This window comes from Sciurus vulgaris (assembly GCF_902686455.1).
Source record: "Sciurus vulgaris genome assembly, chromosome: 11".
NCBI lineage: Eukaryota > Metazoa > Chordata > Mammalia > Rodentia > Sciuridae > Sciurus > Sciurus vulgaris.
The window spans coordinates 36,414,652-36,438,218 of record NC_136472.1 but is presented as its reverse complement, the minus strand read 5'-3'; the positions used below and the strand labels follow the sequence as shown (position 1 = coordinate 36,438,218).

At 50.0% G+C, this 23,567-nt stretch overlaps 1 protein-coding gene across 8 annotated transcripts in view; it reads left to right on the top strand.

Moving 5' to 3' along the window:
- Positions 1-23,567, top strand: part of LOC306640269 (proline-rich protein 5-like) — a 185,983-nt gene that overhangs the window by 96,071 nt on the left and 66,345 nt on the right. For all 8 annotated transcript variants that reach the window (XM_079104416.1, XM_079104413.1, XM_079104411.1 and 5 more), the window contains 2 exons: positions 8,055-8,103; positions 19,341-19,398. In XM_079104416.1, the coding sequence (XP_078960542.1) occupies positions 8,055-8,103; positions 19,341-19,398 (107 nt within the window). The remainder of the gene's footprint in view (positions 1-8,054; positions 8,104-19,340; positions 19,399-23,567) is intronic.

Here is a 23,567-nt window from a genome sequence, read left to right as displayed (position 1 = left end):
AAACCAAGGCACATGGTCTGTTGATATGAAAACCATAAATCAGAATATTTTCTTTTGAAACTGCCTTAGGTAGCAGAGCTTACATGGTGTTATGTCCCCAACGGCAAGAAAATGACCTTTCTGGGTAGAAGTGTTCTATGAAATCGCCAGTCATCACACTCGCCGATTCTGGCTCCACTGAGTTCCACCAGCCTGGATTTGGGCTCATCCTGGACATTCCTGTTTGAATTCTCTGTGGGGCATTGATGTGGTTTTTAACGCCCCCTCTCCAGCTTTACCTCTGATGTGGCTGCAGTCGGCTGTGGGACCAGGTCTGACTTAGAGGTGTGGCCTCCAGGAACGGAGGCGGCTGAACTTTGACAGAGGGACCACGCTCTTCCTAAGCAGGCGTCTGTGCTGCTGATTCATGTGACCAGGAAGAGTAAGAAGAACATGGAAAGATTTATGTTACTGGGTCTAGTGAGAACCTGTGCACACAGGTGGTTGGCGGTATGGAGGGAAGGTGATTGATTCTGTTACTAGGTCATTTAATGAATGTCTGTGGCATGCACTGCCAGGTCCCAGACTGTGTTCTGGGGCAGCCGTTGAGGCCGGTGGTTCTTGCTCTGGAGCTTACGGCAGTGAGAGGGGAAACTGAGCAGGCAGCCACATCTGATGTTTGAAGTGGGGTGGCAGCAGACTCTGGCATGCTGGGGTGTGCAGAGGATGGGCACATACTTAGACTTAGGCGGAAATGATACCTACGTTGAAATCTGAAGGATGAGCAGCTGGGAATCAGGTGGAAGGGCAGCTGAGGATATAACCATCTTGCCACCACCAGCTCTGTGCCCTCAACTCTCTGCAGAAATAAAAGCTCAGAGATGAGGTTTCCGGGAAGTCAGAGATGAGTTATCTATGGCTGGCCGGAGGCAGGAAACACACATTTTCCTTTGCTCTCCAACCACCCTGCTTCTGTTCTTGGGGAGGAAGAGGTGGCATGAAGGAAACCCCAGAGATTTTCAAGGAAAGAGGAGGTTCCAGGAATTTTGCTTGATCTCTGGCACATCTGAGGTGAAACATCCTCCTCCTGAGTCAGCCAACTAACTGCCAGAACCCCGAAGGGAGATCCACCCCAGGTTTTTCCATGTCTCTCTGAGCCTGTCTACTATGGTGGGAGCCATAGCTGGGGAGGTGGAGATAAGAAGGAGCTGGCAGAGGAGACCAACCAGTGTGAGGCACGATGCAGCCATGAGGTCAAGCAGATGTTTGGTGTGGGCTCCAAGCCATCTCTCCTCAGTGCTTGGTGTGTGTTAACCCTATACAGCTCCCCACACCCACATGGGAGAGATCAACATCCCCATCTTATGGATAAGGAGGTGCAGGCCCATGGAAGTGGAATAGCTCACTGGGTATCATCTGGGCTGGGATTGGAACCTGGGCCTTCTGGTTGTGAGCAGGCTTCAGGAGGCACCCAGGGCTGGCCTTGTGGTCACTGCGTCACAGGCTCCCAACAGACCTCGAGGGGACTGGAGGGCATTACCTTGTGAGGACCCCAGGCCGGCAGCGATTAAGGTAAGGTCTTCCGCCTAGTTTTATTCTGGCAGCTCTGCCTGCCGTGGTTGAGACACAGACTTGCTGTTGAGGGGAAGAAGGGTCCGTAATTGGGAACTGGGAACCGGAAACCTGTGGGGCATGGCATTTAGAAATCTGCTCATCCTTCAAAACTCCAGGTTTCTGGCCCTTCTGGAAAGTTCAGATCTGGCAATGCTGGCTTGGAAGCGACGGGTGGACACCAGCCAGGTCTACTGGCTCTAGAGGGGTTTTCCTCAGCCTTCACCATTCACAGCCTCGCCCGACTCACCTTCCTGGCCCGTCCCCGTGGGCCTGGGGCACCCCTGCCCGATGTTCAGGGAGGCCTCTATTTGAACATTTGAGCGCCATCCTCATCTGCAAAATGAAGTTCAACTCCAAGCTGGGAGACTCTGGGAGAATTCAGGATGCTATGTGTCACCTGCCCAGCACAGCATGAGCCACATAGCCAGGAGCTCAGTACATTCCCACTGGTGGTTTCCCCCTGTTTCTCACTGTCCCCACTGGGGTGCCGGCGGCAGAGAGGTGGGGTAGCCAGCATCACACTTGAGTCACCAGCTCCAGTGGTCTGCAAGAGAATGGGCCGAGGGAGAAAGGTGCATTTTCCTGTGTTGCTGCCTAAGAGATGCTGCTGTCTCCTTGAAGCACGTCCTGGTGCTGACGTGAGATGGGGCATCTTCAGAGAACGGAGCCAATCAGGTTGGTTGGGTATCGCCCGGCTGCAGTGTTGGGCACAGGGCCCCGGGACTCGCTGCTGTTTTCTTGGAACTTGAGGTGGTCTGAGTGGATCCCATAAAGCAACCTCGGTACTTGGAGGGGCCCCGGGGCACCCCTACTTGTCAGACAGCACAGATACATTTATGTAGCCATCAGTCCTGCTGTCTGTCCCTCCTCATCCTGGCGGATCTGCATCTACGCTGCCTCAGCATCTTCGCCTCACCTGCCAGGAGGAGTCTGGCAAGTGGAGCGATTCGCCGCTTTGGATCTTCCCCTGTGTGCCAGGGGATCGCAGCTCTGTCCTCGCTCAGCTCAGCCTGTGTCCTGCTGCCCTGTGCCTTTCCACCAGCTTGGAATCCAGCTTTGGTCAGGCCTCCTTGACCTTCGAGCCCACGGACGGGACGTGGAGCCTGAGTCGACACGATGGCGAGGAGTGAAATTTTGTTTCTGAGTAATGACGGGAAATCCCGTTAACTGGGGTGGCGACTCAGCTGGTCAGTCTGGGAGCAGAAGCGGTGAGATATTACAGGCCAGTGAATCATTGCCCGCTTTATTCCTCTGGTGGCTCCTTTTCACTTCTGACTGAGCTTGAAGCCATTTCCCTTTTTGGTTGGGTCCCTTCCCATTAGTTTCAGCTCCCCAGCTTCCTTCTCCCTCTAGCTCTGTGGCTTGTGGTGGGACTGGCTTGAGCAGCAGAATTCTGTCTTCAAATGAAACCAGGCGTGGAAGTTCAATATGTCGCACGGACCACTGGGAGCAGCCTGGGCTGTGAGGTTGCTCTCTCATCAGCCCCTCCCTCCAGCAACACTTCTCCAGTGCCCTCTCCATCTTTCCACCTTTCAACCCTTTGAACGGGTGGTCTGGCCCTGCTGGACTTCCCCCTTCATGAGTTTCCCCAAGGTCCTTAATTCCAGGTTCAGGAAATGCTGGTCTGGCTGAACTGGTAAGAAGCTGCTGAGGACCCAGAGGAGGGTGGGGTCCTTAGTGGGGGTAGGCTTTGGAGTTCAGCAGACCTGGGTGCGGGGGCCAGTGCTTGGCAAGGCTTGCCATGTGCCAGGTGCTGTTCTAGGAACTTGGTGGGACGTAACTCATTTTGCCCTTGCGGTAATCCTGTGGGGTAACATCTCTTATTGTCCCCACATTCTGACTGAGGAAATGGAGGTGGGAAGGAGTGAAAGGTTTGCTCAGGTTACTGCTCATGGTAGCTATGAAGGGACTGTGGGGTTTCAGACCCAGGTGGCTGCCTCCAGGCTTCCTGCACTGTCAGTGTCCTGGTGTGTAAACAGCAGAGGTATCACTGTGGTCTAGGAAAAAATGCAGTCACACACGTTACTGACCTTGGTGCCTGGCACCTGGTAAGTGCTCAGTAAACTTGAACTGGAAAAAAGTCAGGCTCCACCCTAGAAGGAATTTGTTTCTTATTCCTTACTATTTTATTTTTTCATCAAGTAATTGCTTTTCTGTTCACAGGGAAGAAACCCTAAGAAAGATTGGAAAAAGTAGACAGAGGCTGCTGAATTCTAGGACTCTGAGCCCCTCGGGAACCTAGGTGCTCAGAATTGGAAGTCGGAATTTTCATCTTTTTTGCATCTGGGGAACCACCACCCACGGGCTGTTAAATTTGTCTTCTGCTTTTTTCCTCTTTTCTTGTACTTTTCAGATTAAATGGGCAAACTTAGTGCGCTACATTACGGGGGAGGAAAGTGTCCCTCTGTGATTTGGGCCTGTGTGTCTCTGATGCCTTGATACTTTTTACTCTCGACTTCTGAGAATAGTAGTTGAAAAAATGAATCTCTTGTGCCCGGGGAGGAGAAAGTCATTGTCTGAGCTATCTTGGCCTTGTCCCCTTGCATCACACTCCATGTCTAACCCATAGCAGGTTTCCAAAGAATTAACTCCTGGGTTCCTGCCCTCAGTTACTCTTCGCTTTTCTGCTGGTGAGGGGGAGCATGTGTCTCTTGCATGGAGAAGCTTCTGCCAAGTTCCCCTGGAGATGGCCTCATGAAGACCGAGGTGTGGAAACCCCTTCCTCTCAGTCCAGCTGAGGCAAGGGCAGGGTTGTAGAGACCTTTCCTCATAAACCAGTACAAGCAGAGTAGGTGGGGAGTGTAGAAGTGGCCCTGGCCCCTTTTGCTCACCTCTTCCTCCTCTCTGTGGCCTTGGGACAAAGGCTCTCAGGTTCCTAGCCTGAGGCGGGTCTGGATGGGCAGGTTCCAGGGCTTTGTGGATTCTCTGTTACCCAGCCTGCTTCCTGGTGTGCTCTCTGGGGACTCACTTCCACTGTTTTTTTCTCAGGCTTCAGGCCATCCCTGGTGACCTTGGCAGTGGTTCTTGTTAATATTAGAATCTTTTAGGAATCGCTTTTGAGTAGAATTGTATTCACGTGGTTCCAAATGTTAAACCTCTAACACGGTACACAATGGAGAATCTCTTTCCGGCATTCCAGAACCCAGCTCCCATTACCTCCTCCTCAAAGATAAGTATTGCAACAGCAGCTTATAATTCCAGAGTTTCTTGATGCACTTGTCAGAGTTCATATGGACACACAGCGGACAGCATGGGTCACTATATATGAGGTCCCCAGCCTGGACTGGGGTCTGATGGGGTGGGATATCTGTCAGCCAGCATCTCCCTCTAAGTTCAGGAAATACCATTTGCTAATGTGTTGCCCTATTTAAATTTCAGTGACAGCTTCAGCCCTCTCCAGTTCCTTGCCGGGGGCACTGAGAGGAGAACTCACAATCCAGTGCTTTTAAATGTGATTTTTAAAAACACATGTGTTTTGTGTGTTTAAAAAAAAAAAAAAATCAAAGTGCCCTCTCTTTTGATTTGAAGGGCCTACTTGGAAACCAAATTACACAGCTCATGCAGACTCAAGCAGCAGGTTAAAAGAGCAGAACTGACCAGTGAATTTCTGGGTATTATGTAAATAAAAACGTATGTTCCTATTTTTTCTCTCTTTTCACAACACCGCTTGTTGTATGCACTATTCTACAGCTTGGTTTCTTTTTGCTTAATGTAACTTATGCATTTTCATATCATTACTTAATGGTACCTCTTGTATTTTTTTTTTAACAATTGCAAAGAATTCCATTGCATGGATGAACCATGATTTTTAAATTAGCTCTTTACTTGATTCCTATTGTTTTGCTACAGTAAAAACTGTACGTCAATTCGGGGACCCTGACTCATAACCTGCTCAGACAGAAATAAGGCAGGGTTTTGTAAGGGATGGGGCGACACAGCTTATTGATTTGTCGCTTAGGACGACAGAGCCTTGACGTAAGTTGTCTTTTTTGTTCCGATAACTCTATCAGTGGCTCACTGGAGAGGGTCTTGAACTTGGGGTTTGTTAATAGGACAAGCATCTGGCTCTGGAGTAGTAAAGAACTAATTGTCACTGTCACCGTATCCGTGTGGTGGAGAATTCCTCTTCACATTCCACCATGTTCTCATCCACCACCATCCTGTGGCCTCTGGGATGACTGCTTCTGGCTCCAGAGCCCTTTGGCCACGTCTGTCTTGGCAGCTGGGTGAAGTCCACGCCTGGCTTCTCTCCTGTATCAGCTGATCTGACCTAGAGTGTGGCCTTCCTGTCGTGCTCTGTGGCTTGCTGCCGCCCTGGCAGCTGTGAGCTGGTGCTGCACCCTCACCTCCCCGTAGGGAGCAGCATCTTCTGCCCTCCTTGGAGGGAGCTGGGGAGGCCACTGGGGAATCCTCAACTGGGCAGATCCTCACATGCTCCCTGAGTACCACTGTGCTGTCCCAGGACCGTCGTCTCTTGGGGAGTCACATCCAACCTGATTCGCAATCATCATGCCAGCCCAGATCCCCCCCCCCCCAGTTGCTCCAGGAGGTGCCCTCGATCTGGATCTCGAAGGTCTCTCCTTCTCCTCGACCTCTTTCTCTTCCCGTCTTCCCCATGCCCAGGTTTCTCAGGACCCCAGATCCCCAGGGTGCCCCCAGCCTTGTGAGCACCCAACCCTGCAAAGCCCTGCCTCAAGGTGCCATGACCAGGACTTATTTTTCTACTTTTTCATGAGCTTGGCTTCTCTGTGGCTTTGAGACTTCCCAATAGCCGAGATGACTTTGTCAGGAGGTATTTCTCTGCCCTGTGGTCAGAAGCAGACTCCCTGTCTCTTCTTCTTCCTTCCACTTGGGGCTGCCCTCTAGAGTTCCATTTCCTATCCCCCAAGACACTTGTAGCCCCAGCCCTGAAGATCAGCAGTGACTTGATATAGACTTTCCCACCTCTGACCAGACCTGCCCACATCTGGGAGAACCCCTGGGGTGTGTTGACGGGGTAGCCCTCCAGGGCCCTGCCATTTAACTGAAATCTCAAAATGTTCCATCTACCCCTGGAAGTGTTTTCTGCTGCGGCAAAAGGAAGCTCTTTTTCTTGTTCAACACATGTTTGCAGCTTTCCTGAGCTTACACTTAAAATTTTAGCTCATGAGTGTTTCTCTCTTCTCTGTCTCAGTAATTCTTCTGCTTGTTTTCTGCACCTAACAACATCTGGCTGGGAGCTGCCATTTAGCCTTCAGTGACATGTGCGAGCGTGTTTGGGGGGAGTCAGTTCATACTCAGGGTTGTCAGAAGTTTGAGCATTTGCTCTTCAGTACCCACAGCTGGTGGGATGAGCAAATGAAATCATTTGAGATCGTGAAGAGTTTATTCCCTCAGGAACACATTGGACCTTGGGAACCAGTTATTCGTGTTTTTAGCTTCTTCATCCACTCTGGACTGATTTATAGATGCAACAGTTGGGATGGTCCCTTTATTTGTCATAGGGAAATGACATCTGGTGCCAAAACTCCCCATTTTTTAATTTTATTGTTTAGCACTCGAGACTTTGAAATTACTTTGTGAGCATAGTTATTGACGTGCTGTTTATCTCTGCCTGCCCCCCACCCCACCTTCTGCCCATAAGAGTAGAAACTTCGCAAGAGCAGAGGTCTTGTCTGTCTTGTTCTCCTTTGTTGTCCTGGTGCGAGGTCAGCATGTGACACACACAGGGAAGCTCAGTAAATGTCTCTGCTGGATAATTAGACTCTCTCTGTTCTCCTCTTTGTGGTCTCCTTTGAAGACTGCCTCGGACCCTCCCCTCTGTGGTCTGTGATGAGACCACCCAAACCATGGTGCCCAGTTGAATTTCAAGCTGGGGTGTCTCTGATGGATTTGGAGGAGAGACAGATGGGGTTATGGGAAAAGATGTTGAATTTGCAAAGGGTCTGGGTTCAAATCTTGGCTCTGCCCCTACTTGGGGCACTTCTCTGAGCCCCAATTTCTTTATCTGTGCAGGAGGAATAATAATCACACCATCCCACTTACACACTTTAAGTCCTTGATGGAAGAATGTGTGAAAAACGTCTCTTAGTCTGTGAAGTGCTTTGAAATTGTGGAAAGTTGCAAAGTGCTGTCTTTGTCTTCCTTACTTTTTGTCTTTTCGCTTTTTTTCACATAAAGTCAAGTGCCCTGGCCTGCCCCAGCCAGCTCAGTGAGAGTTAGGATTTCCTGCAGCTGCCCTCTACAGACCGTCACCTTTATAGAGTGAACTAAGGAACCGATCTCCTTCTAGGATTTGCACTGCTGCATTGACCTGGAGGCCAGGGAGGGCATTACCAGGACCCAGGAAAGTGCATGCCCTGCTCAGGCTGGGCCTCAGCCCTTATGCTGCTAGTGAGCACATTGTCATTGTCCTGCACCAGGAACTGGTCATCACAAGCTGTATCACCGAGGCCTGCTTGACAGTGTTTCTCTCTCCCCAGACGCCTGCTGAAGAGTGAACTTGGCTCGTTCATTACAGACTATTTCCAGGTAAGTTGCGTGCATCTGAGCATCCGTCATTATCACGCATGTGGACCATGTTCCTGAAGGACCGTGTGCTGTACGCCTGGGTGTTCTTCAGAACCCCAGCCACATACGCACTGAGCCGCACAGGGCGGCTGCTGTGGAGGGCACCAGGTGATCCTGCAGGTAATGGAGACCCCAGGCCCCTGTGCAATTGTGCTAAGCTTTTTGATCCCAGAAACCCTGCAGGCTCTTAGAAATTGCTGCTTATTCAGGTTATGTCTGTCAGTCTTTATCATATAAGAAATGAAACCAAGAAGCTTTAAAATACGTCTCAATTCATTTAAATCTATTACATAGTCATATACATATCACTTTTATGAAAAATAGCTTTTTCAGAATTTAAAAAAAGCGAGAGCACTGGCTTCGTTTGATGTGTTGGGCGGTCTCGGCTCCGTCTGGCATCATGGAAGACGGCTGGATTCTCTGTCTGCTTCCCCTTCAGGCTGTTGTGATGTCACATGTCACATGGTCCCTGGAAAACTCTACTGTGCAGGCAGGGAGAGGCAAAGACTATTGAGAAAATGATTGTGACTACATGGATCCCTTGAAAGGGTATGAAGGAGGCCCCAGCATCCCCAACCACACTTTGAGAATCCCTGCTCCCGGGATATCCCCTCCCACCCCTGTGGGTGACATTTATTTGGGTTTAAGGGTATGTGCCCTTTGGCTGGCTATTTCCTGACCCAGCCTCCTGGTCTGTTCTGTTGAAGGCAGGACTGGATTAGATGTCAATCTCCCTCCTGCCTGCACACTCTTGTGGGGCTAATGAGTTCAAGGTTCCGGATCTACTTAGAGGATCATTTTTAATCCACACACAAGCTGCTTTCCTGATCAAACCAAAGGTGTGTGGGCGGACGTGCTGAAGGACAATGACTGAGTGGGTGACACTTCAGTGAAGTCAGAGTCCCCACCTCCCACTGTGTGCTGAGTGGGCTGGACAAGTTGCTTTACCTGTCTGTGCTCATTTTCCTCATCTATAAAATAGGAATCAAACACAGCTTGCCTTATAAGGTTATTGGATGGTTTGCATGCAGTAACACACCTGAAGCACTGTGTAACTGGTGTGTGAGGGCAGCATAGGCTAGTGGTCAAGATCATGGACCTTCGAGGCAGATGACCTGGGTTCAGTGCCCAGCATAGCTATTCCCTAGCTGTGAGGCCCTGAGCAGGTTTCTTTACCTCTCTGTGTTTTAGTTTCTTTTTCTGTAGAATAGGGGTAATAGGATCTAACTTTACAGGCTTGTGGTGAGGACTAAAGATAAGTTAGTTATTTATAAAGTGCTTAGTGACAGGCACGACGCAGGAGAGAGTAATCATGTTTATTATATTTATGTGAGTGCCTATGTGTTACTCTAAAGTGTAACCTCTTCTTAGTGGGAAAGTAACAGCAATGCTGAAGATCTTGGTTTTCAGTGGGTTCCAAGTGGAGCATACTTTTTAGCCAGCTTACAGACACTTCATTTTTAAAAAACAATGCGGTCTCCATTTTATCATCTTCCCAAAATTCAGGAAGCTTAAACTTTTTATGTACACTTCCAAAGAATGACAAGCATCAGCCATTGACCCACACAAAGCAAAAAACGGCTCCTCTAAATTGAGACAAATCAGGACCAACAGAAGCCTGGAGTTTGGTGGGGTCGTGTGTCAGACTCCGTGCAGGGGGAGAGAAGCATGAAGATGGAAAGGGAGAGAATGAGTTGCAGATGTGAATCATTTTTGCCCTTGACCCAGAGGTCAGGCTGGGCTCACTGTCTCCCTGCTGCCTCTATCCATTGACTTCTCTGTCCAGCTACAGAGTGGTTTTTCACAGACCTGGAGAGGCCTCTGGGCTGGGCCACCTTCGTCCTTGACCTTTGAAGGAGGCAGGTTCGGTGTGGTTTCAATCAGGTTTTAAATGTCAGTGTCTCTTGGTGTTGGGGGCTTTGCTCGGTTGGGGTGGGGAGGGATGTTTGGGTGGGGACTTTATCTGGGAAGCCCTGAGGTTTTCGGGGGTGGTTAATACTGCTTACACAGCATGCCAGGCACTGAGAAACTAATAACCACTTGTCACTTCCTATCAGGGGCTTAATCAGAGGCTGCTTGGTGGATATCTAGCGAGTCTTTTTCTGGACGCGTGGGGTGGAGGCTGATTGTCATAGTTTTGAGTCTGGGATTTTCCTTATTTAAGGTGCTAGACTGGAAAGAAGACTCTTGAAGACACTGTTTTTCAAAATGTGGCTGCAGAGCCTTTGGCTGTTTTTAAATGTTTGGTTCCCCAATCTCTGTAGAGTGCATAATAGATTCTTGGAAGAGCGGGAGGGGCTGTTTACCAGATACCCGAAAAGATTATAGGAGGCATGACCCACAGTGGCATGGGTAATGTCAGAGCTCGTGGTTAGAAAGTGTCCCCCCTTTTTAAAATTTTCCTTTAACCCTTATGTCTCCACCAGAGAGAATCTTGGGCTATTCTGTGTGTCTTGTACCCTTCTCAGGGAGCTGGCCATCTCCTGTGTGTAAGGAGGAGGGAACAGGAGCAGGTCTCAAACTTGGTGCTTTTGTGAGGGTCACAGTCTAGTTAGGATTTTGTGACATTATTTGTTTGCATTAAGTTGATCATTGAATGATATACTCTGCTTATGATAAGTGATGTTGCTACAATTTCCTTTTTAAACACAGTGACATTTAAAAAAAACCCACTTGATAGGGCACACCTGTAATCCCAGCCTCATAAGAGCCTGAGGCAAGAGGATTCCAAGTCTGAGGCCAGCCTGGGCAACTTTATGAGACCCTGTCTCAAAATAAAATAAAAGGGGCTGAGGATGTAGCTTAGAGATAGAATGTTCCTGGGTTCCATTCCCAGTAACATCACACACACACACACACACACACACACACACACACACCCATGCACCCACACACAAAGTGGCTGGATTTAAGAAAAACAGCATGAAAAGAATAATAGGGTAGGGCTGGGGTCATGACTCAGTGGTAGAGCGCTTGCCTGGCATGCATGAAGCACTGGGTTCAATTCTCAGCACCTCATATAAATAAATAAAAGATAAAGGTCTATCAATAACTAAAATATATATATAAAGTTTAAAATAAAAAGAAAGAAAAATAGGGTAAGTGACCCTGGCTATGGCCCCATCTGTGAAGGTGTTCAAGAGAGTCGGGTTAAAACTCAGTGCCAGGTGCTATTTGAATAGGAGCTGACTCCAAAGCCATTCCCGTTTCAGGAGAAATCTCTGTGTGAGGAGGAAATCCAGGCTCACAGGGGCAAGCACCAGCTACCAGTGAGAGTTTCAGGAAGGAAAACTTGAAAGGGCTCCAGAAAGAACTTCCCCCAGTAAGCAGGTGAGAGGAAGGTGTGGAGGCAGATGAGCAGCAGAGCCCAGGGTGGGCAGGGAAGTCACCCCAGCTGTGGATATGGCTTCTTGGGAAGGGAAGGATGGGTGGCTCCTCAGTGCAGATGTGCACCCCCAGGCGCCTGCACTCAGCAGTGAAGTCCGTCCCCCCTGGGACCCGCCTTCCAACTCAGCTCACCACCTGCAGAGCTCTTTCTGTGGCTCTGCTTTGGCCATTGAGCATTTTCATTTTACAGTTTTAAAGAAAGACTCATGGAAAGAATATCCCCCGTGAAGAAGGGCACAGGGAAGCAGGTAGAAAAATGGTGCTTATCCTGGGTCTGCGGGCCGTTTGATCTGCAGGAGCCTGGAAAGATTTCCACGAGACACTGACCGGAAAAATCTCTGACATTTCCAGTATCGATTTTTCTTTTCCTTCAGTCTGTTTTGAATAGTGCCCGGAAGGAAAATCGAGGCTTCCAGGCGGAACTCTAGATCCTAGCGCCAGCTCTGGAGGATAATTGGTTCCTTATAACTTTTGAAACTGATGATGTGAAACGTTCTGCATGTTTGTACTGCCTCGCTAGGTATCTTGGGTTACATATACTCCATCTGCCATCAGCAGGCTGCCTTGTTTGTTAAAGAGCTTTCCCCTAGCCCAAAAAGTTTCATCTCTTTTATTGAAACTACAATTTTGTTGATACAGAAACTTGTGTAGAGTCAATGGTTCTGAGTGAGCTAGTTCTAAAAAGAAGGGAAATTTAGCCACCCCTGTTACCAGTAGGTCATGGGTGCCCCATAGTGTGTGATATATATGTATGTGTGTGCATATGTGTGTATATATACACATATATATATGATACATACACAAACATGTATATATACGTATATATATATATATGCATTTTTCTCAATTTGCTTCTCATATCTGCAAGAGTCCCACAGAGCCAATGTCCCCTAGCTCCTCATCCTAAAGAATATTAAGGGTGTGTGGCACAGAGCTGAAGGAGGAGACCCCTGTGAAGCGTTCTGGTGACCATGGAGTTAAAATTGAAGACACACAGGGGTATAGATGCATCTCTCTGGGCAACACACAGCACAGCATGACCCGAAGAACTGATTGGAACAGCAAAGATGTAGAAACAGGCCCAGAATAAATGAACATGCCTTGTAGGGACACAGATAGGACTTGTAAGAACTCAGGGCAAATGGAGTGGAGAGAGGATAGAGTGAGCAAAGTCATTTCCAAACACAAATTGAACAAGGGAGAACATTTTTGCTCTTCTTTGATCAACCTGGGAAAGCTTCGCTAATAAGCAGGATCCCCCAGTAGAAAAGAGTCATTTGATGGGTCTGCAGGGCATGGGGGGAATGCTACATATGCTCTGCTTTGAAGGTAGAATTGGGGCCAATATACCAAGGGGTTTGGATGCACAGATGCTCCATCGGGGGTTGTGTCATTTTGGTAAGAAGGTCATTAAGGTTGCACTGTGGAGTGGGCAGTACTTGGAACCAAGGCCCGATGGAGCTTGTAAGCACTGGGGTGGCCCCGGGAGTTCCTGATGGTCACTAGAGGTGAGAAAATGGGGTTGAGCTAACGGGAGCTGAGAATGAGCTCATCCTGCTGGCTGGGTGGCCCCCTGTCCCCAAAGGGCTACCCGCCAGTCAATTGGTTCCTTAAAGGCAGCTTCGCTGTGCTTGGTCTCCTTAGTGATTACTCGAATTTCATATAATTATGTGGCGTTTTTATTGTACTTTTCTCATACTTTATGAAGCTAAATAGAAAAATGGGTCTTGAAGTTGAAAGCCACAGGCCTTAACATGTTTGGGATGAAGGTGAAAATCAGTAGGTGAGCCGAAATGGCAAATCTGCAGCCTCACCGCCTTGAGGTTATCGCACATTCAACTGTGAAAGAAAGGAGCGTGTAGGTACAAAATGCTGAAGAGATGTCACCCAGAGACCGGCTCCAGAGACAGGCGATTAGGGAGTTTACAGTGCTCCGTAGCTCTGTGGGAAACCATTCCCCCCACATCACGTGAGTATGTTATTCCATATCAGTACGTCTTTTCAGGAACCCAGTATATATGAAATTGGGTGATTTCCTGTACACCAGGCAAGGAATGGCAAGATCCAGGACTAGGCATAAAGGAGGAGGGAGGCGTTGAAGGTAGGTGGGTAAATACTGGAAATGTGGGCCTGAAAGAGGTGTAAGCCTGCAGCAGTCCAGTGGCCACAAGGAGCCAAGGCTGCCCTGGGGATTTTTGTTCAATCTGGAAGCTTTTTCTCTGTAACCCTTTAAGAGCCATGGGGAAGAGAACGTCATAGCGGCCATGTCAGGTATTGTTCTGAGACAATGGTTCTCAAAGTGTGGTCCCCGGACCAGCAGCTTCAGCATCACCTGTGAACATGTTGAAAAGCACATTCTCAGGCCATACCTCAGACCAACTGAGCAAGGAAGGCAGGGTTGGGACCCAGCACTGTGGGGTTTCATGAGCGTCCATGATCCTGGCATGTCTTTAGCCTGACAACCCATTTCCTGGGCCCCCTCCTTTATCCCTCCTGACAACCCAGGATGGAGATCCTGTTATTATACATATCCCCTTCTTACAGCCGCTTACTGAGGCTCGGGGAGGAGGGAGAGGTTCTTTGAGATCATAGTCAATTACAGAGCAAAGATCTCAACCCAGCTCATCTGACCACAGGAGAAAAGCCTCTTTCTTGGATTAGACCATAAAATGTAAAAATGCCCTCAAGGCCTCCCTGGAGAAAAGACCCAGGGGGAGGAGGGTCAGGGATTTTGCTTGTTTGTTTTGAGTGTCTGACAAATCAGATATAGTCTATTTTCCTGATTCCTGATAAAAAGTAATTTTTTAAAAAAGCCCCAATCCACCCTTTTCATGGTGGCTGAAATGAGACTCAGTGAAGAACTTGTATTACTGCCAGGCTTGATTTCCGTCTGGGGTTTTCTCCCTGTCTTGGCACACCCACCCACACCAGGACTGGTTTGCTGGGAACTCTCTGGACCAGGGGGTGACTGCGTTTGTGAGACTTTTATTGCTTACCTAGAAGGGCAACCAAGTTCACAGGAAATGCAGATAACAGTAGAGAGCATGCTGGCTTTTCCAAGTCCCCCAGGGTAAAAATGGGGGTGACCTGTGATTTCCATGCCTGGGTCCTCGCCAATAGGGGGACCTTTGAAGACATGGAGATCACCCGGAACACATGCCTGGGTGGAATTGTTGGCTCAGGTATGTTCTCTGTAGGCAGAGCAACACGGCCACCAGGCCCCTCTCGGGTAGGAAGGAATGTCTTGTTTGGGAATGGGGTCCCCCTGGGCTGGACGCAGCATGTGGATAGTGGAGAGGAGGGCCCTGGAAGGGTACTTTGGGAGAGATGGAAGTTGGAAAGCTGGTAGCAGGACTAGGCTGCAGAAAGAACCACGGTGGATGGAAGGCCCGTGATAGAACCTAGTCACATGGCCTTGGATGGCTGTGTCACTGCCCCCAGGGTCTGATCCTGGAGTGGATTCCATCTGCTTCTTCTGTGGGCAAGGACACACGAAACCTCTGCAGGGCAGGACAGCATGATGGCTAAAAGCACCAGCCCTTCTGCCAGGTAGGTCTGGAGTCCAGTCCTTGCTAGAATGCTTATTAGCTATGTGAACATAGGCTTGCCACTTAACCTCTCTGAGCCTCAGTTCCCTTAGCAATAGTCTAGTTGTTATCGTGATACCTACTTCATAAGGTCCATGTGGTTACTAAGGGAGGTGACATACACATAGTGCCTGGTACGGAGTGAGCAGTCAACAAGGATGGCTATTTGTATCTTAGTTTTTACTCTTTATTTGGTTTTGTTTCGACTTGCTAAGGTAAGCCAGAGGAATACGCTGGATTTGGGGTTCAGATCAATCTGGGTACACATTCGGGGCCCGCATTGGCTGGTTGCTTCTCCGAGTATCAGTTTCTTTTGTAGAAAAAAAAGAAATAGGTGTGTGGCAAAGTTGAGAGGAGGTAACTCGTGAAGGGCCCACTGGGTGCCTGAGAGTGGAAGCAGTAACTGACCCCATGGCCTCTCTCACCATGATCACCATCGAGGCGGAGGCGGTGGACATGTGGTGGCTGGCAGCCTCGGCCGCTCCCTGTGGAAAGTTCCTCCTGCGAGAAGGGGTGGTTGGTGCTGTCCTCCCCGCTCCGTGCCTCTGGTCGTGGGGCGTCTGTTTGGGAGGAGTACAGTCGCTCCCAAGCTCTCCCTGCCAGCTCCCCAGCCTCGGTTCATCCAGGACCAGCCGAGTCCCTCTTCTCTCCTGCAGGCGGTGGTCTGGTCAGGTAGTCAGGTGGTCGGTGCATTCCCAAAGCGACCTCGTTTGCATTTTTCTCACTGAGCTTCATCTCTGTTTGCAACTCACGTTTTTCATGTCTTAGAGATGTCAGCCGTTTCTTCCCTTCCGGACCACTCTGCCACTTCATTAAAGTGCTGTGTGGCCCACGTCCAGGTTCACCGATGGGGCCAGAGGAGGAGGATGCCCTACCTAACACAGGCCCCTTCCCGAGGCCCAGGGCATTTCCCAGGTGGCCACTGTACAAGGTGGCTGCTGTTTGGCTGGGGGCCTTCTGGCGGGGGTGGTGGGTCTGGGTGGAATGAGGGGAAAGGGGGTCTTGTCTTGCTCTGTAATCGGAGGGCTCCATCTCCACTGCCCAGAACCTTCTGGACTCAGGCACTCGACGGGGTTTGAGTGCCGTGAGGTGGGATCTGGGAAGAGCAGGCACTCAGACAAAATGCTGCCTGAGGCCAGGCTTCTTTCCTTCCTTCCCACTCTCTGTCTCAGGACCCGTGAGCAGGCGTAAGCCCCGGAGAGGCCTCTGCCCTGGGCACAGCCAGCCCTGACCCTCCCTGCACCAGCAGCTAGGCCCCCACCAACACAGCCCTGCCACCACCCAGGAGAAGGGAGACATGGCGGGCAGAGGGGGAGACATGGCGGCCCAGACACCGGGGTGTGACTAGCAGGCCCAGGGAGGAGGAGGGAGGCCGGACCAGCCAGAGCCAAGGCTCCCAGCCCCAGTGCACAGCCCAGGGTCTCCTCAGACGTCACTTAGAAAGCACATGCTGGAAGATCACAGCTTGAGGACCCGAGTGGCTGCAGGCAGCCCTGGACGCCAGCTGTGGGTCCTTCAGAGCCTGAGGCCTTTGGCTGGACCCTCTGGCTCCAGGAAGCTGTGTGACTGTGCTCCCAGAAGGGGAGCTGGGCAGCTCAGCTGAGGGCCCGGATGGGGCAGGGCGGGAGTGGGCCCCTCAGGCAGCCGAGGCGCACTTGTGGGTGCACTGGTGTGCGGACAGGCAGCTCTGTGGGGTCCACGCACAGGGCTCTGCAGAGAAAGGGGATGCAGTGTGGCCGACTGAAGGTCCTGACCTCTAGTAGCCGGTAGGGAAATGAAGGCCGCGTTGGAAAGGCTGAGCCTCATATCCAGGTGTTAGAACCGGGTGTGTGGGGGGGGGGGGGGGGGGGGGGGACCCGACTTCTCGCCTGAGTTTATTCAACTGTTAGATAAAAGCAAAACCTCATGGGGATGTGGGAATGTTCAGGATGCTTTTGAAGAGACTTCAGTTTATGGGAAACTGTGAAGCTGGGTGTGGTGGTGCACTCCTGCATTCCCAGCAGCTGGCTGGGAGGATGGGCGGCTGAGGCAGGAAGATCGCAAGTTCAAGGCCAGCCTCAGCAACTTAGCGAGGCCCTAAGCAACTTAGTGAGACCTTGTCTCAAAATAAAAAATAAAAAGGGCAGGGGAGGTGGCTCTGTGGTTAAGTGCCCCTGCGTTCAATTCCTGTTACCAAAAAACAAAACAAAGCAAAAAAAAAATTGGTTCATTTTGACTACAGGACTCGGGAGAGGGGAGGATGACTAAATGATACCTAAGGCCCCTCCGACCCCAAGCAGAGGTTCCAGGTCACAGCTGGGACTTGTGTCTGCAGCATTTGGACAGAGTGATTGACATTGTTGCACCCCTGAGCAATCTTGGCACATCCTGCCAGTCTGAATTTGTTGCCGGGGAGTTTTCTTGCTTTCTGACCCAGAAGCTGCTGGGATTCATTTGCTTGACTGGGGACTAGGGGATGGATTAGGGCTACATCTTAATCCTGTCTATTCCCTAATTCTTGGTAAAGGAATTGGTTTTTGTTGGCTTTAGCGAAGTCCTCCTACTCTGCATCGTTCTAACTTTGATCTGGGATTCTAGCTGCCATCTTGAAACCAAGTGGTGGCCAACTGCTTCTTTAAACTTAGGTAATATCTTGCAAGTCTCAATAAGATTATGAAGTTCAGTTTATGTGTACCAGCCACAGAAAGGGGATGGCATCTTTGATAAAACCTTAGCACATGTGATAAGGCCATTCATTACTGACTCTCTTTACCTCCCACTTCTTTTGTGAAGTGGTCAGGCTGAGACAGCAACTATCCACATCGCTGCCACCAATACCAATTACTAAGGACATCAGACACTGAGTGTGTATTTATAATCACTAGTTTGCAAGAACTTTATGCTCTTGTGCCATTTTATAGATGAGGAACTTATTACTCAGGGAAATTAAGCCCCAAATCACACAGCTAGAAGTAGCCAAGCCATAGGGGTACCACAGGATAGGAGGGCTGACTTCTAATGTTCTGTAGCTTGGTGGGGTGACCACAGCAGACAACAACTAATTGTACATTTTGAAATAGCTAGTAGAGAGGGTTTGCAATGCTCCTTGTGCAAAGAAAGGGTAAATATCTGAGGTGACAGGTAGGCCAGTGACCCCGATCTGATCATTGCACATTTTATACTGTACTCCAGAAGTATGTACCACCATTATGTGTCGATTACAAATACAAATATCTTAAATATAAATTTTAAAATTGAATAAAGTAGTATAGTAAATGGGAAAAAAAAAAAAAAGTAGCTGAGCTGGATCTTGAACTGCCTGGTGCCCAGGATCTTTCCTCTGCCATGTTCTCTCCCCGTTGTGGGATGGCCTTAGGGTTTTGTAAAGGCCAGTGCCGAGGACACACTGGTGTTTCCGTCAGCATGCGTGCCCTGGTCCTCCACACACCGCAACAAGCACAGGCCTTCAGTCATCCGGGAGAGGTGAGCGGAGAGGCGCCGCCCATCACTGAGCCTTGAGCTTCTGCAACCCACAGAGGGGCTGCTTCCTGTCTTGGGGACCAGCTTAGACCTTGGAGGGTGGGAAGACTTGCTGGAGGATGGTGAAGCAGAGTGGAAAGAGCAAAGCTTCTGGAAGCAGGAGGCCGCTGTCTCCTGTGGGCGCGTCTCGCTGACCGTCAGTAGGCGAGGCTGACCATTCATTTCATTCAGTCCTACGAGCCTGTGATCGATGCGGGCTCTTCACCCACAGCCGGCTGCCCTTGAAGGAGGACCCTGCCATCTCTCTCCATGGCTTCCTCGGGCACATGCCCACTCGTGGACCCCCACTGGCTGCTGCTCAAGATTTTGCATGCAATCTCTTTCATGCTGGTGTGAGAAACTCTCAATTTATCTTTTCTTGCATATTTTCTCGTTGCCTCAAAGCTCCCCTTTGTGAGTGTAGATCATCAAGGATCTTGAGGACATGGGGTGTCAACAGTGGTGACTGCAGCCGAGTCTATACAGTATCTCTTCCCAAGTTGAAGGGGTGGCGGCTGCCATTGGCTCTGGGCTCTCTTGCTCTTTGGCTCTGGGGTGTCTCCTGGTTCTCCCAAGGCCTCAGCCTTCCAAGAGGACAAAAGCCTCCTTTGCTTGAAGGACACGTGGGCCAGGACTCTGCTCCTGCCCATTGGAGGTGGAGGAGGACTGCTTGCCTTTTGCTCTGAAGTTGCCAATTCTTGTCTTCTTTGTTCTCTTTTTTGGCAGAACCAACTTCTTGCAAAAGGGCTGTTCTTTGTGGAGGAGAAGATCAAGCTGTGCGAAGGCAAGTACCACGCAGCTCTGCTGGAGCAGGGCCCCTGTGACTCAGCCTTTGATGTTGGGACGGCTAAGACGCTTCTGTCCAAAAGGGGCAGGCTACACGCGAGTGAGTCACCCTGTCCCCCAGCTCGGCTGCGGCACTGGGTCTGAGTCAGCTGCTCATCAGTGCAAGTCAGAACCATGTTTTGAAAAAGGAAGGGGGATCAGGTGGCTTCTTTAGAGACCTTGTTAAGGGATTTCATGGGGTGCATCCTGATGGTCTCCCTGGAAGGGCTGCAGTTTTCTGTGGATTCTGCTATGCTCTCCCCTCAGGTCTGCCTTGGGCTATTGCTTATCGGCCTTGTGATATTTCTTGGGATCCTGGTAGACAGCAGTGTCCCCCTTTCTGGGGGACATTAGGATAAGCTGGCGCTCACTCATTGGGGTGTGATTTGATAGATAAAGGGGGGTTTCCTGATCTATGCTGATTTTAGAATCCAATTGACATGCCGGAAAAGAGCCACACGGAAGGAGATGGGCAATGATATGAGAGGCACCAATTGCCAACCCTGGGCTCTCCTGGGGCTCCCAATAGCACAGGCCTGATCTTAGCTTTGACTTCTCAGGTGACTCAACCAGTTGCCAGGTTCTTCAAGTTTTTTTTTTTTTTTTTTTATCCCTTTTAAAGTGATAAGATGGGTTGAGGGCTTTAGGGAGCATAAGGCACATAGCTGGCCTCACATTGCATGTGGTGCACAGTAGGATGCATACTGGGATTTTTTAAATTTTTCTTGCTGTAGTCTAATGACCTTGATCTGTAAGTCAGTCATCATTTCTGGACCAAATAGGTCTCATGTTGTCCCTTTTTTCTTCTACGTTTTAGAGGCCAAGTAATATCCCAGCTTAGCTGTACAGTGCTTTCTTTATCCATTCATCCATTAGTGGAGGGTCCTACTTGGAGGTAGCTCTGACTAGGAACTCAGGGGCTCTTGTGTCTCTTGGAGTTCGACTAGTGCACAGGTATAGAAGGTGGCTGTCCAGTTGAGGGAGGGACAAGAAGCATTGTCACTGGCCACTTTCCTCATTTGTCAGTCATCAGGGGGGTCATTTCAAGCTCCTGGAAATGTGGGAAACCAGCTGTATGAACGAGGTACTGGAGGTTCACGTGCCCTTGATAGAGGAAGTTGATGTCTCTGGTCTAGGCCGTCCTCTGAGTAGAGTCAAAGTCCAGAAATGGAGCTAGACAGGGCGAAAAGATCATCCCAGATCCTGGACCTGTGCCCCAAGGCGTAGCCAGAGCGCCCTGCAGGGTCGTTCTCCTCTAGTCCCCGGGCTCTGGGTGTTGGGGGTGTCTCTGCACAAGGAACAGCTCCTGGGGAACCTCAAGGGACTTTCCCATCTTCAACCAGAGCATCCCTACTTTTTGATTTTAGGCATTAGAACTCCAAGAGAGATTTTTGTTTGGGTGAAAGGGTTCTCTTGCTCTCAAGTGAAGTTTGGAAACAGTGAACGTGATCTCCGCGGTTGCTGCCTAATCCTGCTTTATTGACATATTTGCGAGCACATGCAACACGGCTGTTCTGTACGCATACCCCTGCCGAAGGCTGCAGCAAGGACAGGTGGCCTCTGTGTCCATTTGGTGAGCTCTTGTGGGCAGGAGACACGGTGTGCTCTCAGTGATCTTTTTTGAGCCTCAGTGACCTTGACCTTCAGGAAGTTTCTCATACCTCTCTGTAATCCTCTGGGATCTAACTCCTGTGGTACTTTAGAGGACAGATTTACTAAGACAGATGCCGGGAACCCTCCACGCAAACCCCTTCCTCTCCGCAGGGAGCCAAGCCCTTGACGAGTGGGGTTGTTTCTCGGTGTCACCTGGTTCCTTACCTCTTTCATCCCCAGGCCCGTCCTGTTCTGTCGGCCTGTGTCTGTCTGCTGGTGTTTTCTGAAACACTTTCCCAAACCTTCATTCCTCTCTGAAATTTGCAACCAGCAACTAGGGAGCCGCTTGTCACTCCCTGTCCCTGCTTCCCTGATGGGCTGAAGGGTCCCTCACATGCCTGGCATTGAACCAGGCACAGCCGTGCCCAGGGTTCTCTCCTGCCCTTCCAAAGTCAGGAGCACTTTTGCTGGTCTTGGTTGTGGAGGGCTCAAGATAAAGGCCATCAGCCTAGGGGCTGCAGTGGCCTCTCACTGGAGTTCACCTTGGTTTTGGGAATAGTGGAGACTTAACATTCACATGGGTCTTCTGGCTTCCTGACTCCTCCCTGCAGTGAATGAGCCCTGCCTACATTTGAAAGAAGGTGGTGTTGGAATCAGTCAAACATTTACCAATTACCTACTAGACACCAGGTACTTTGCTGAGTGCTGTGGACACTAGGATGAATGAAACGAGACTCCCATGGAGCTCATAAACAGGTAGTGGAGACATAGTAATCAAATCATCACCAAATATAAAATTGTAACTAGGTAGTACTATGAACACAATCCATAGTAGAGGGATTTGAACAATGGGGAAAGGTTTCGCTGTAGGAGTAAAATTTCGGTTGAAATGGAGAGATAAAGAAGTCGGCAAAGAGGGAGGGAGAGAGCAGTCTGGGCAGAGAAACGGGCATGTGCAAAGGCCCTGTGGCATGAGGAAGCATCCTGAGGGTGAGAGGCTAAGGTAAAATCCACAAGAGCCCAAAGGCTAAGGTGGATACTCCAGAGGATGAAGAGGCAGAGAGTAGGCCACCCTGTAGAAGTTTCCTTTGCTCCTGCTTGTGATTAATTGTGATTAAGTCCTGCTCCATACTGCCTCCTGTTGGCCTAGGTGGAACCCCTTCCACTCACAGAGCCCGGTACCTGTGCAAACCTCTTCACCTGGCACTTGCCACTCAGTCCTGAGGAGGTTTCTAAAATAGATCTGTCCACGTGTCCGGCACTGTGCTGGACACCAGAAATACACCTGTCAGCAGCACGGCATGGCCTGACCCCTCTAGGGAGTGACAAGCAGCTGCTGCAAACCGAGGCCCCTGCGCGGTCAGGGGAGCAGAGGGGGCCGGGGTTGCCCTTCTCCCACTGGGTGTCACCTGACCTCACGGCGTCGGCACCTCTTTGGGCCTGTGAGTGACTCATCAGGCTCTGTTCTTTCTCCCCAGACATGGCTTTTATTATCCATTAAGTTAATAGACGCGAGAGGCTAAATCGGCCTTCGGGGACGTGTTCCATGGAACGAGGAACGAGCAGTGTTTTGCCAAGCGCGTCTCTCGGCGTCTCGTCTTGGCTGACCCAGTTTCTCTGCCTGGGATGAGCAGACAGTGCCCAGCCAGCTCTGATATCTAGGTCACTCGCAGCCGCCGCCAAGCCGGCTGCTCTGCCAGCGCCTGCCTTTCCTGCCGGTGCAGATTCCTCTCCCAGCTCCCCGGTGACATGTGTGCTCCAGCCTGCAGGTGGCACTTGGCCACGGCCCAGGCTTCCTGGTCCCCGGGGTGAGTAGGTACAGACTCAGGAGGTGGGTCCTGTGTTTCACAGGTGACCTCTGCCAAAAATGCTGCCCTCCCACTTACTGTAACACCGTGGGCCGGGTTGACAGTTTCCAGATCTTCTTCCTACCTCTCTCAACTGACAGCTCAATCCTAGAATAAGGCCAGTGTGTCAGTGACTAAGAAAACAAAACAATGTGTAACTGTACGTAGGATTTCCCAGGTTAGGGTGGTAAAGAGCACAGTTCTGAAATTATAGCTCTGCCTTCAAGCTGTGTGGCTTTGGGTCAGGTACTTGGTCTCTCTGATCCTGTGAAATGGGGGTAACAGAGTCTACTCATGAGATAGCTTGTTGATAAGTAGCTTAACACAGTGTTGTGTCTGATAATATAACCATTCACATGATGATAGCAATTACTATGTGATTTTAAATTTTCAGCCACCTATTTGGAATCCAGGCTAGAAAGGCATGTCTGCCTATTTTTAGTTGTGTCTTTCCACCTGTATTAGTCCACTTACCCTTGCTATGACAAAATGTCTGAGATTGGATACTTTATCAAGAAAAAAGCCTTCTTTAGCTAACTGTTTCAGAGACTGGAAATCCAAAATCTGGCGGCCCCATTGCCTCGGCGTCTGGTGAGGGCTTTATGGTGGATGGGATCACAATGGCAGAGGAGATCACAAGCCAAGACAGGAGGGCAGGATTCAGGGGTCTGACTCGCTCTTGCAATGA